At 33.1% G+C, this 15,386-nt stretch overlaps 1 protein-coding gene across 2 annotated transcripts in view; it reads left to right on the forward strand.

The window, feature by feature from the left end:
- Window positions 1-907: 907 nt before the first annotated feature.
- The window catches only part of LOC114343861 (protein PALS2), a 358,522-nt gene continuing 344,043 nt past the window's right edge, over window positions 908-15,386 (forward strand). The window contains exon 1 of one of the 2 annotated variants that reach the window (XM_028294710.2): window positions 908-1,181. In XM_028294710.2, coding sequence (XP_028150511.1) covers window positions 1,085-1,181 — 97 coding nt within the window. In that variant the 5' untranslated portion in view covers window positions 908-1,084. The remainder of the gene's footprint in view (window positions 1,182-15,386) is intronic. The other variant, XM_028294702.2, reaches the window with a different exon arrangement.

A 15,386-nucleotide genomic window follows, 5' to 3' on the forward strand; every position in this document is an offset into this window, starting at 1 on the left:
TAACAATAAATAAAAAATATGGCATTAATAAACCATTGCTGTTGTGCTTATTTTTATTTATACAGGGAGTTGAACTTGTTACGATTTTCATACAAAATTGGTTATAACTTTGTAAATACCCTGTATAACATTACAAACCTTTAGATTTTTGTGATGGAGAAGTTAACAGGATTTCGAATATAAAATAAAATATAGGGTGTTCCATTTAAAAAAACATAAGTTAGGTCTGCCACTGTGTTATCGAACACCCTGTAACATTCTTACTAATTTTGTAATGTGAAGCTCAAAGGTGGCTAAAATTTTTGTTATTAACTTTTATTGCTATCTATTACTATAGCGGAGCTATTGAGCTTTACTCTACTAATCAATCACCCTGTATACTCCAACTGATAATACAGGGTAAAATAGAGAGCAAACGCGGACCCGGAAGAAGAAGATACCCATGGCTTCAAAACTTACGCCAATGGTTTGGACTAACATCGATAGAGTTATTCAGAAACGCCGCAAATAAAATTAAAATTGCTATGATGATAGCCAACGTCCGCAACGGACAAGGCACATGGAGAAGAAGAAGATTTAAAAACATAATGTATATTTTAATAGGTACGTCATATTTATTCTTCTGTCTGTTATATCCTACAGCTATTTTCCTTTTTTCCTAATAAATCTGTATCATCATATTATTAACATCCAGACGAGCTAGTGCACCTTTTCCTCGCTCGTTTTTGCCCATTTTTCAAATTTAAAATATTACCTCAACGTTTCTGCGGCAAAAGATTAGCAGGTGCGACGCCTGTGCGTACCCCGCCACGAAGAAAACTCACCCCCATCCCTGAAGCCCGAGAGAGATTCGCCAGTCCTGAATTTTCAAAACCCGAACCTACACGTAACTATAGCAACGGGATTTTCCGTCGTCGCCGCTCGTGTGTCGCAAGCAGGCAAGGCCGGCTAGATTACAAAACTCACCGTCCGATCAGTAGAATCCCGGCCATGTGGTGGCTCCGGAAAATTCAATTTTCCGAACAATTTTCGTCGGTCTTGCGATGATTCGCATGCGAACGCGAAATTTTATGAAACGGAAAAAATGGTTCGTTTTTCGCGGAGAGATTCGAGAGAAAGACAACGACTTGTAGATAGTCCCAAAATGAATCTACACCAAAATAATAAAAACTCAAATAATGGTAAGTTGGAATTAAGAAGTACTTTTTATGCCTCCCCGAATTAAATTTATAAATCTTGAAATAAAACTCTTAAAGCTACCTAGTTCATTTGTTCATATGCAACTAATCTAGCTACTGCAAGTAGCAAATCATTTAAATATGTATACTCAAAAATGATGAATGTTAATATGAAGGATTTGTTATAAGAAATATTTTGAGGAGAACTTGTTCATTTTGCAATGAAGTATAAATATATTATATAACAGCACTACTGGCCTTAGAGGCCCTTGGCTTCGATGGTCTTGACTAAATTCTTCCACTTTTTTCGGTCCTTCGCCTGTTTTCTCCAATCTCTCGTACCCATTTCTTCCATGTCAGGTCAAACGACATCCAACCACTTCCTTCGTGGTTTCCCTCTTCTTTTCTTCCCTTGTTCTCTTGCTAATAAAACTCTTAAAACGTTTCTTTCTTGTGGCATTCGTGAAACCTGCCCCAACCATCTAACTCTCTGCGCGCTGATTTTCTGTGTTATTTTAGGTATCTATACATCTCCATTAGCTTCTGGTCTATTCTTCTGTGCCATTATCCGTTAGCCTCCTTGATACCACAAAAAAGCTTTTTTTCCCCTTTTCGAAATCTCTAGCTTTTAGCGATAAAAAGCCAAATCTTCTTGAAATGCATATTGTGAAAAAATCTAAGTAGATAACTGATTTTAATACATTCCAGATCAAGTTAAAGTATTCCGTGTATTCAGATTCAAAGTCTTTATCTATCCTTAGCCTAACGTCCTCTAAAACTTGTTTGTCTGAGACAGAGATTGGTATATATTATCTACGAGTATATTACGCTCTAACTTCTTTTAGAGTTTTAGTTACCTTCCTTTACCTTTCCATTTCTTATTATACTTTTCTTCTGGTTATTCTTTAACCTAATTTCCTATATTTTGTATTCATTAATTATATTAATTAAGTAACTTATTTTGAAATAAAAAACATGTTTTTCCAGAAATTTTTAGCCAGGTTAATCCTTTTAGCTTAACACAACCATTCCAGCATTTTTCCATCTTCTTTGTGCCCTTTGAATAATATGATTATGGAAGCTCTGAAAAATAGGTGTTTGTTTTGTCAATTATCTCTTCCTTCGAGCTGAATTTGTTATTTACGAGCCATATCTTTAGATTTGGGAACACACAATAATCGGTGAAGACAAGTCAAGAGAATAAGCTGAATGATAATGCATTGTTTTGGAGAAAACAACACTTTTTATCGGCATATGGGGGAGTTTCTGAAGTCCTGCACATTAATACACAAAAATATTTTTGTAGTTTTGCTATTGTAGGCTATTGATAGTTTTACCTTTTTTAAGACAGTCAATTAAAATTATGCATTGGCAATCCCAAAATACAGTGACCATGATTTTTCTGACACATTTATCGACTCTTGGCCGCTTCGGAGCACTTTTGCCAGCTTCAGTCTACTGCTGTGTGTTCATTCTGTTTCTGGTATGTAGTAGTGGATCCAGATCCAGGCATCATCAACAGTTACTAGTCGACGTCAAAAGGTCTGACGGATTACTTTTCATGAGGTTCAAATACTGCTGAAAAGGGGTCACACGATTATGTTTTTGGTCAATGGTTAGCCAATGCCGCATTCATCGGCAGTATAATGTTTTCATATTCAAAACTTCATTCAAAATGTGACTTGTGCACTCTTTTACTTTTTGCGGCCTCTGCCAATTTAGGCACCTTACTTTACGATCAGCTAGAATCATTTCGTGCACTCTTATCACATTTTCCGGTCTAAATGAGTAAATGCATCGGTACAGCACATGGTTTATGCAATGTAGATAATACGACCACTGTCACCGGTCACTACAAAATTCACGGAACCAAAATTTGGCGGTGTAGTCTGAAGGAGTATTAGTCTCATATTATTTATTCAGCTTTCCTTTTGTTTCATTCGCCATTTTATTTCTTAAATAATAATGTTTTTTCCCGTTTTTCTTCATCTGTGTCATTTTTCCAAACACATCAACTTAAAATGTGATATGTATGTTCTAGACTTTCTAGAGTAAACAATGTTAGACTTTCTAGAATTAATGTTTTTTTGAGATCGCAACGCCCTAATCGTCGGAAAAGGTTATGACCACCAGATATTGTTCGTGGATCACTATCCACTGGCGATAGTATCATGTTGCTTCAGCATCTCTCTTAAGATCGTCATATATCCTCTCATTCGAATTCTTCATTTCTTCATATCTAAGGTGTACTACTATTATCGTCAATTTAGGGTCTGCTTATTCTACTTTTCAAAATTTGTGTTGAATGGTTTTCAATTAACTGCAAATATCTAATTAAGTTTTATCACTTCCTCGGTAAAGTCTCTTACTTTGTTACTTATCTAATGCATCCGTTTCTCTTTCGATCTTTAAGGGGGTAGGCGCAAAATCTTTGTCCAATGCTATGTAAATGCATTCATTTTTTTCGAATCCTGAGAAAACTAATAAGTATTTTTGAAAAATTTAAACGCAGCATGGATTATTACATTATTATCGAGGGCCTAAAGTCCCTGAAAACCTCTATAATGTTTATTTTAATAAGTTGCAGAGGTGAAAAGAAAAAGAGAAAATTTAGTGTGATTTTTAATTTCAAATATTTCATTCAAAAGAAAGTTTTTGTTTATTTTATGTGACTTTCGATCCTCAGTAATAATGTAATCTTTCATTCTGCGTTTAAATTTTTCAAAAACATTTTTCAGTTTTCTCAGAATTCGAAAAAAAGGGCAGTGTCTATCTCGGCCCAAGAACCTGGTAGGTCTTTTAAAAATGTCCCAAGTCGGCGCAAAGATTAAAACTGCCCAATATAAAATATACCAGCTCGGCTCGTGGGATATTAATTGTTACTGACAAACAATTTTACATCTCAATGGAAAAAATACGTTTATACGAGGTGAAAATTGATAATGTACGAGGTGTCGAGCGAGTAGCATCGTTTTTATGTTGTCGTGCTTTGTAAAACATAGTGTAAAAACAGTGACATTAGTGTACTTTCAACTAGAAATAGATGTATGTATAAATCACTCATTATTAGCTGAGGTTTATTTTTTCAAGATTGCCTTACCATCGGCAATCTATTTTTATTTTAAAATGGATAAAAAGCTGAACCTTTAGCATAATACATAGAAGCTAAATTAGGTACAATTTCAAGATAAAAACGTAATTGCTTTTGACTACATGAACAGTTGCGTAGCAGATACCCAAACAGTCAATATGTCTCAAACATCTAACCAAACTTTATCCTATGTATCAGTAGAGAAATCGATTCCACGGCCAATATTTCCAACCAAGAAAAACTGTTTCTTAAATTCGCAAAGAACCCAAAATTGCTGTGCAATATTGGAGGAAGGGGTATTGAGGGTAGGATGTTTTCTTATGTTAATGAGAAATTTTCCCTAATCTATAATTCCAAAATAAAATTATTAATATACCTACTAATGGGTTACTAATATCTACCTGTTAATCTTCGAGCCGACGAATGTAAATGTGAATGGTGTATTTTAACTCAATTTTGAATAACGGGACTTTTTTGCAAATTATTGTGTAGAAAAAAATTTCAGGTACCAATAAGAGAATATTATTCTATACTTTTATTGTCTATTAGAGATTAAAAATTATATATAATAATTCGTAGTAACCAAGAAAATAAAACAAAAATTGGTTTAAACACAATAACGATAACTTTAGGTAATACTAATTTAGACTTTAACAATAACAATTTTTTAGTAGATACAATATTAACAATTTTTTTATTAAAATTACTTCACCAGTATTGTGTTTTGTTCGTATAAATGTCATCATTGGATAAAAATCATCAGCATTGTATAATGATCGGCGAATTGGAATATTTGTACTACAGTACAGGTGATAAGTTGGCGAAATGTATGGTACGAAATAGATCATACATTTTCCTTTTGTACGTTTTTTCAATCTTATCCATTAGTCTTCACTTGCAAAATCATTTGGATGCGCACTAAGTCTTTCTTCATACTTTTTACTGTATTTGCTGATCTCTTCCTTGATGCTGGGAACGTTCAGGTCGCTCTTTATTATTGGTACATATTATTGCGTTGAAAACGTACAGTGAAGCGTTTACTATAATTCTCAATGCCTCATTTTAAAAACGTTGTATGATTTCTAACTTAGAGTTTCTGACTGAGCCTCATAGTTGTAGGCCATATGTTCAGGCCAGGATCTATCCAGGATATGTTCATCTATGTTAGCTTTTTATCTAGACTAAATGTATGCCCAGGTATTTGGTTGTATCTAATTGTACTAATTGTTTGTTGTTTATGTATACTGGTGGACAGCTCTCTCTTCGCATGGTAAATGTAATTTGGGACGATTTTATTTCATTAGCTTTTAGTTTCCATTTTTTTAACCATTTTTCTATTTTATTTAAGTGGGCTTGTAAGTTATGCTACTAAGTTCTTCGGGGTCTGTGTGAGATGCGATAATACCTGTTTCATCTGCGAATGTTGCGGCTGTTCTTAGTCTAGTTGTAGGTAGGTCAGCAGTAAATAACCGGTATAATAAAGGATCGAGCACACTACCTTGTGGGACACCGGATTCTATTTTAAATAGTTTTGAGCGAGCATATTCTTCTTTCATTAATGAAAAGCGATGTTAAATACGATTTTATAATTAACATATTGGTATTGATATTGAAGTGGATAATTATTTTTACACATACAATATTTAGCGAGTTAAAGTAACAACTACCGGTTATTTCTTCGATTTGTAATATAATTTGTTATTAGAGATTTCATGCGGTTTCTCGTTTCTCGTCTTTTTTCGATCGTTACGTTGGTCTGAGCTATACATTTTATCCACGGCGCCGGCGGCAACTAGTGGTTTCGTATATTGAAAATTTTAGAAATTTTTGAAAACTATTATTAACCTTTATAAGTATTTTAACCCTTATAGACAAGGCGGAAACGGCGGGTCCGTTCGGAAAAATATTCCCATAAGATTTTTTGGCATAATCACATTCGTGAGACATCCCAGAATAAGGTTCAAGAAGTCGCCCACGTGAAAAGTGGTTCAATTTTTTTAATAGTTTTTTCAATATTTTTGGCTTGGACAAATTTTTTTTAGATTTTTTGTACCATTCTGGACAAAAAAGGTCTCTTATAATTTTTCTCTAAAGTTGATCTTTTTCGAGTTATAAGCAATTTAAAATTTGAAAAACGCGAAAATGACCCTTTTTAAGACTTAATAACTAGGTTAAAAATTATTATTGTGAAAGTTAGAAAGTGACAAAATCAAAATTTAAAGCCTCCGCTACATGATCCTGAAGAAATCTATGTTATAAATTTATTACTAAGCTGTTATTTTTAATTAATAACAATGGGCGGTTAGATCGTATTGATGCGGCTGTAAATGTGAGTGCAAGTAAGATACACAATTGGACTGCCGGAATGGCATCTCTCTCGCACTCGCATTTACGGCCTCCTAACACGTGCATGGCGCTCATTATTATTACTTAAAAATAACAGCTTAATACTTAATAATAAAATAATGACAAAAATTTCTTCAGGATCTTGTAGGGGGCATTAAACTTTGATTTAATCACTTTCTGACTTTCATAATAATAACTTTTAACCGAGTTATTAAGCCTTGAAAATCGCCATTTTTCGTTTTTTTCAATTTTAAATGGCTTATAACTCGAAAACGATTAACTTTAGAGAAAAAATTATAAGAGACCTTTTTTATCCAGAATGGTCCAAAAAACCTACAAAAAAATTGTCCGAGACAAAAATAATGATTTTTGCAATTTGATTAAAAAAAATTATTAAAAAAAATTTGGACCACTTTTCACGTGGGGACTTCTTGAACCTTATTCTGGGATGTCTCACGAATGTAATTATGCAAAAAAATCTCATGGGAATATTTTTCCCAACGAACCCGCCGTTTTCGCCTTATCTATTAACTACTGACGTGAATGTTTACCTATTCTCCTTTGTTTTCAATTTGAATTTGTCTTATATTACTGTATTTGTTTTTTACATCAACAACGGAATGATTCTTCACAGTGCTCTAGAATAAAATACTGCTCCAAATGAAATAAACTTTATTTTTTCAAGGAAATTGTGAAGGCGTGCATAATATTAAAAAATGGTGGAGGTTCTTACAAAATTCTTCATAAACTGAATTACATAAAACTTGAGTACATATTGGTAATTGAAAAATAGTAAAATAATGTTGAAAGCAGTTAAAAGTAGAACAACTGGATGAACTTGCCGCCATACTAATAGCGAAAGAATTCACTTGACTGCTTTTAACTATAGAAACGTAAAAACTGACAGGCGGTACGTGATACCGCAAGAAACCATTACGTCAACGTCGCTCAAAAACTAAACCATACTAAAACTGAAGCAGTTGAGAGCTGGTACAATTACACACTATACACAGAGTATGTTCTAGGAAGCTTTTATAAAACACTTTTACAACCCAATATATTTTCGACGCTGTATGGCATACCGCATATCAGTGGTTAAGTGCTGTTTCACATTATAAGAATTTTGAACGTGCGAGGGTTTTCTCGTGCGATAGTTTTGACGCACCTATCCTTTTCACACAATAAGAATTGAGTCGCACGAAGATATTTTGCTGTGTTGTTTGGTATATTATTTTTATTTACACTATGATACGATGTCGGATATGTATCATTACGATGTATCATTACAAATGGGTATTTTTTGTGCATACTTTTGTCCTAATGTACTGTAATGCGTATTTAATTCATTTGCAATTTCTATTTTGTCAGTTATTATTTCTTATGTTTTTAATTCAAAGCCTTAATTTGTTTTTATAATCGTTGTTCTACTAAATTATTTGTGGGATCTTGGATTAGCTCATCTAATTAGCTCATACAATCTATGTAATAAACTATTCCAAATGGGTAATAAGCCACAATTGAACTGACAAAATGATTTTATTAACGTTTCGATTATCCGATTTGGGCGTCAAAACGTTAATAAAATTATTGTTTTTAGTTAAATTGTGGCTTATTTCCCATTTAGACTAGTTTATCATAAAAATTCCGCAAGGAAACAGCTTCAGAACAACATTACAATATATGTTTTTCATGTACAGAATTTAAAAAACCTTCTGTCATCCATTCATTTTTAAATGTTGTTCCCCTCGTTTTAAATGTTGTTTTTAGATAATTTCAGACAAGACGTGACTGCCGCCCTACTCCAGTTTTCACCGAGTTGTTTACCCTATAAAACTAAATATAATTTCGTAGAATAAAAGGTGTATTTTATATGGAGCGAAATCAAATTATAACGTTGTGTTTACTTTGTCGTCGAACAAAGAGAAATAAGAGGAACCAAATTGATTGGGTCCATCCTATTAACACTAAAAGATACGATTTATATATTTTTATACACATATTGATGGAACACCCTCTATACTCAACGTTAATTGCAACTATGTAAAATAAAGTTTATTAGCAGTTTTAATTACTGTTGTTATCAGTAACATATAATTAATTTTGCTGTACTTATAAAATGTATTTTTTCTTTATCACCTAATTCGTCAAATTAATTAATTCAAATTAATTCGTGCACTGTTAAGTGCACGGCATACACCATTCCAAGCATTTCTCGTCAAGTTTCTATCTTTATATATTTCTATTGTTTTGTCCCAATGAACAGGTCTCGCTTCAATTAATGTTATTAATATTTCACTATCAATCTAAGACATCATAATATAAAATATATGCACCTACTTTAAACAGCCACAAAGTGTAAATGAAAATAATGTACCAAACAACCAAATAAACTACCTTCGTGCGACTGAACGACAGTATCATATGAAAGGATGCATTAAGTCCCCTATGCTACTGGGTGCGTAAAGACGGCACGGCTGCCGTCTGTTGTTGTAAGCGAGGGACGGCATAAACACGGCGACTTCGCCGAACGTTCCAACCACCGTCTAATGAGAAAGGCTCCATATGATTACATGCGCCACCATTGGACTGTCGTCGTGCGTTCTAACCCTCGAACGCTTAAATTCTTATAATGTGAAGCAGCATTAAGGGTTAAGACTAAAGATCGCAGCAAATTATCATGCACGTAGCGTTTCCAGCACGTAGCATAGTCTCCGAAAGGTGTCTGATACGATACGTTCCAGACGGTGTGAGTTGTTCATATTTAAAACCATTTAATCATATTTTTCGAAAACTAAACGCTACCTGCTGGAATCGCTACCTGCGGGATAATATGCTGCGACCTTAATGGTCAATTGTATACGAAGATCACATTTATTGCAACGTCCTACATACCTACCCTATATAGAAAAGTTCAACATTTTTTTCAAGCATAACTTTTTGACATTGGTCCAGTTTTATGATAAGGTTCAATTGTTTTTAAAACCTTTTTATATACTTGGGTTGGTTGGTGTCACGGACTCCGCAAATTTTGTAATCTATTTTAAAAATAGTTCTAGGCTACCTAGACACCTGAAATTTTCAGGATAGCTTAGAACTAGCTAACAATGCAATATTTTACTGCTATTATACAGGGTGATTAATAATTAGTGTGGTGAAGCTCCGTAGATCCGTTATAGTAATGTATAGCGATAAAACTTAATAACAAAAATTGTAGCGAACTTTGAGCTTCACATTACAAAATTAGTCAGAATGTTACAGGGTATTCGATAATATAGTGGCAGACCAAACTTATGTTTTTTTTTTTTTAAATAGAACACCCTGTATTTTATTTTATATTCGAAATCTTTTCGATTACAAAAATATAAATGTTTGGTATGTTATACGGGGTAGTTACAAAGTTATAACCAATTTTATATGGAAATCGTAACAAGTTTAACTACCTGTATAAATAAAAGCAAGCACAAGGTCAATGGTTTGTTGACGTCATATTTTTTATTTATTATCAAAATTTTCGTAAATGGTTGTTTTGCTAATTTTCTTTATATTGAATACAGGGTGAGTCAAAACGCAAGTACATTATTTTCTCAGTAATTTTAAATGGAACACCCTGTATTTTATATCATTATCGAAAAGTACCATTACAATACTATAATTTTTGTATAACATTCCCTATGTGTAAATCTATTAGTTTTCGAGATATTTTCATTTTTCAGAGCAAAATTGTTAATAATTACGGGTCTAAATCTTTCCAAATTTTAAGTAAGCCATGACTGAATAATTGTCTAAAATTTACTATTACTGATTATGAATCTGTAATCAAAGTTGGCTACAATTTTTGTTATTAACTTTTATTACTATCTATTACATATAACAGATCTACAAAGCTTTACCCCACTGACCAATCACACTGTATGGATAAATCGATTTTTTTTAATTTCAAACTATTTTAAAAATTTGACTAATGCAATGATATTTTAAAGTACGTTAATAAATCGATATCTACAAATTGATGGTGCCTCAGTGGCATTAGACTGCAGATGGAGAGGTCCCCAGTTGGAACCCGGCTGTTACGTATCTTCTTTTAATTGTTTTAATAAATAATTAAAAGTTTGTATACTTAAAATTATATATACCATTTTTAACAACCGCGGTATAATAAAAAATACTATTTTATACTAGTGTAATTTTTGGAATCATAATTATAAATAACAGTTAATACACCGACTAAAAATTCATATTTTATAAGTTAATTATTCTTTCCAAACACGTTGTGTTCTACATATGTACATGTAAAATAACAAAACCGTGATATTATAAAAAGTACTTTTTCTACTCTATGTCATATTATGTATAAGTTTTTAGTTTGTGAAAACTGTCATTACAGATAGCAGTGCGTGAAGAGTTTAAAGTGTGCGTGAAGTAACAATGTATTTTAAATGGGATTTATTTTTCGCACACTTTCAACAGGTTTTTTGGCACACTTTTATACAATCAAATATCTTTAACTTTCGCGTTGTCATGGTGATGACATATGACATAATGAGCAATGACTTACAACAAAATTTTTGACAGTTTTGTGGTTTGAAAGTAGTTAGGATTTTTAAATGCCAAAGTTCTAAAAATTGTAGGATAGAAATGAATTCCAGTGACGAAGAGTTACAGTTTTTATATTTATTTGTTGTAGGTAAAATATTGTATGAAACTGTGCGTGAAGTACTTTTTGCGAACTTACGCGATGTAAAGCACTCGCTCCGTTGTCGCTCGTGCTCTAAATATCGCGTGCGTTCACAAAAAGTATACTTCACGAACTGTTTCATAAATAACTATTTTTATTAGAGTGTAGTTTTTGGAATTTTAAGCATTTTATCGTTAAATCGTTTATCGTTAAATTATTTTATATTCTTTCTCATAAATAATAAAAATGTTTTATTAAAAAAAAAAGTTCTTTTTTATAAAAGTGTAATTATATTATCTCTGCTATTAAGAAATAGTATATTGTACAACAAGAGAGTAAAAAGATATATTTCTCACGAGCGCAGAAGTTTGTTGCAAATCAAGCGAGGGAGAAATATGCCGTTTTCTCACGTGTTGTACACTGTACTTTTTCCATGGATGCGTTTTTGTCAAGGGTTCAAACTTCAAAATTAAATAATTTAGGTGCTCTTATGTAGATTATATGCCAAAATTGAAATAAAATACATATTATACACATATGTAGGTATTTAATATTCTTAATATTTATATACTTTTATTTATTTGAAATTATAGTTACCAGTTATATTTGAACAGTTTTGAAAGGTAATTCCTGGTAAGTTTTGATTTGACACATTTTATTTGACAAAAATATTTGTGTTTGTATTGTGCATGTTACCATGGAAACCGCGATTCTACGTATGAAACCCGTGAGAAAAAATATTTCTCACTGCAATGGCCGATTTTTCTCACAGCCTGAGAAATTGTTCGTTTTAAATGTATGTAAGTAGTGAGAGAAGTTGCACATTCTATAGCATCCATAGAAAAAAACCCATTTCTCCCTCTCTCTTTCTTAATCGACTTACATGATCGAGGTACATTTGTCAACAACTTCTCTGGAATACAGCTTGAATTCTATTTACATAACTCCGCATGAGTAATTAATTTTATATAATCCTGGTTATCGAGTTGGCCGTTGAAAATGTTCTCCTCTTCCCACCCATCTGTCAGGAAAATGGTGCTTGTGATGATTATTAATTATTCCATTGTAAAAATTGAATAACCATTTTCAATTTCGTTGCAAAACGAAAATACAGCCGAACCATATTCCAGTCCAATCAGAGAGTGCTGCAAGCACCTCTACCGGTTTCGAAACTTATTAGTCTCTCATCAGGAGGCACATATGCTGCTCTCCCTGATCCAACCAAAACAAACCCCAGCGTGCAGTCCCGAATTGCAACGAACGAAATGGCATAGATGCCCTAGTTTCGTTCGTTGCAATTCGGGACTGCACGCTGGGGTTTGTTTTGGTTGGATCAGGGAGAGCAGCATATGTGCCTCCTGATGAGAGACTAATAAGTTTCGAAACCGGTAGAGGTGCTTGCAGCACTCTCTGATTGGACTGGAATATGGTTCGGCTGTATTTTCGTTTTGCAACGAAATTGAAAATGGTTATTCATTTTTGATTTACATTTACTCTGTGTGGAGTATGAAGGGAACCAGTCTCGTTGGAACTTTACCGCGCTGAGCAGATGTGACGTGAATTGTAAATTGTAGAATTCCCTCATCTTCCTTAGTCTCAGCATCCGTATGGCTTGCAAATTGTAGAAGCCTCGGAGGTGTAACCAGAGAAGGTTCCCATTGTTTTCATTCTGGTGGGATATGTTATATGCCATTAGAGTGAAAACTTAGTCTCTTATTCCATTGTAATATGCGGGGGCTCCTTGCTGTAAAAACCACATTCTTTGACGAATGTTAAGATAATCATTTATATAAATGATTTTCTAAAAGGTCTAAATAAACACGATTATTCACTATATCTTTGAAAATATGTCACTCAGTTACGTGATACCTAACTCTACCACCCTAACCATCCACTTACCACCTACTTTGACTATGAGTTGCTATGAAATACGGATTAGGTGTTGAACAATGACATCTATTCATAGTTCTATTTCTATTTATAAGCCGCTTTTATCTCCAAAAACAACAAAATCAAAAAAATTTAATTCATTTTCTATTGTTTATTGTATCTAGTGACTAACTAAACTACTTTATCTCCAAAAATAATACAATACAAAAAGCTACCTCATGTTCTATTTGTTTTTCTACCCAGTACATCTAAAATTCACTGCTAAAAATATTTTTGAGATTAAAATCGTCATCGAGGAAATCTTAATGGAACGAATGAAACATATGGTACAAATGCATATTGTTTTTTTTTCAGTATTCTTCTGACCTGTCACTAATATTCTAGTCTCTAGTGGTAGATCAGAGGAATTAGAACAAAAACACCGGAATAAATAGATTTTTAAATACAGAATCTTGCACAACCTGTAACTTTTTGCATTGCGTTCGAGATGACGTCAGGAAAAAAGTCTATAATAAAAATGGGGGAAACGGATAATTGCAATTACAGTGCATAAAATGCATCCAAAAGTGCATAAGCGTGTCAAAATTAGTATAACAAGGGCCAAATTTTGTTACTCGGGGGGTTTTTGGGGTCGCTGGATATGAATACACCATTAGAACTGACTCCTGGAGCACCTGGTGCCCAGGGTCACTCCGAGGATACGTCATCTTCTGGAGTTTCGAGGGATTTCGGCACTAAATTAATGAAAACAGATTACTCAGGGGTTTTTATTGTCGCTAAACATGAATACGCCATCAGAACGGATTCTCGAAGCACCTGATTTCCAGGGTCACTGCTAAGGCACGTTATCTTCTTGAGTTTCGATGGTTTTCTGCACTAAATTGATGCAAATGAATTACTCGGTGGTTTTTGGGATATACGCCAGGGAAATAAGGCAAAAATATATCATATTCGGGACACTTAAGCAGCCAGGTTACAAATGGGTTTTTTGGGTACTATATACCTAATACATTATAAATACAAAATGCCCGTCACAGTTTGGACGAGAAATTTAGTTATTAACAAATAAGGGTCAAAAATGGGAGTTTTTTCGTTTAAATTGCTACAGGTAAAAATAGGGTAAATAAATATCTTATTTATAGTATTTTTCTTTTAGTAGATGAGCCAAGGTTTAAAATAGCGCTTTTTGAATTTTGGTCCGATCATTTGTTGCTTCGGATATTGCAAAATAAAATACTTTACTTTACTTAATCAGCAGACCCATTTGTACCTCTCGGTGTTAAGCCGTTTTTAATACAATTCATTAAATTACAATATTTTACAATCTTCTGAGTTGTCCTAGCTCTTAACGAACGTTCTCCATTCCTTCCTGTTGGATGCCATCTGTGTTGCTTCCTGCCAAGTCTTACCCTTACTCTGCAGTATCTGCGAAATGTCACGCGAAGTGGTAAAATAAAACTAAAATTTCGAAAATAAAAAATTTGCTATAACTTTTGCGAAAATGAATTTAAGACTTTCATATTGCACGAAAAGTTGAAGTCCATACAATGCACAAAAACTTTTAAGCCGATTAGTCAATTAGTTTAAATTTTATTCAATTTGTTTATCCCAAAGAGCTTTTTTTTCGCAATGTTATTGTTCAGAAAATAATAATGATAGAGCAATTCTGTGGAGAAAAAACATAAAAGAAGAATAGTCATGTTTTCAACGCGTTTAAAAAAATAATTAAAAAGTCATTTTTATCACTCCGAAAATATTTTACAAAAATAGAGTCATTTTTGGCTTATAAACAATTTGAATAACTTTGTTAATATTGACTGTAGGCTAAAACTACAATGGTATTTGAAAAACTGGTATTTTTGTACGAATTTTCAAAGCAAAACTTTTCGGCTAGGTTAATTACGGTCAAAGTTAGCCACTTTTTTTATTTAATTGACGACTACTTTGTTTATAACAATTAAGCAACCTAACTAAAGCCATTTTGAAGTTGAAGGTATATAGTTTAGGTGTAAAAGTTTGAGTAAACTTTGAACCTCAACAGAGTAGTTAATAAAGTTTTAAAAATGGCGTCTAACGGAATGGATTAGTGGTCGGTGGAGGGGAATTGTTAAAATCCGTGCACTCAAAAAATGAAACTGATTCTTCAAACATATGCTGCGATTAATATCGCCGGAGCTTGTTGATGGATCTTGATAATATTTTTTTT

Source organism: Diabrotica virgifera, chromosome 2 (genome assembly GCF_917563875.1).
Source record: "Diabrotica virgifera virgifera chromosome 2, PGI_DIABVI_V3a".
NCBI lineage: Eukaryota > Metazoa > Arthropoda > Insecta > Coleoptera > Chrysomelidae > Diabrotica > Diabrotica virgifera.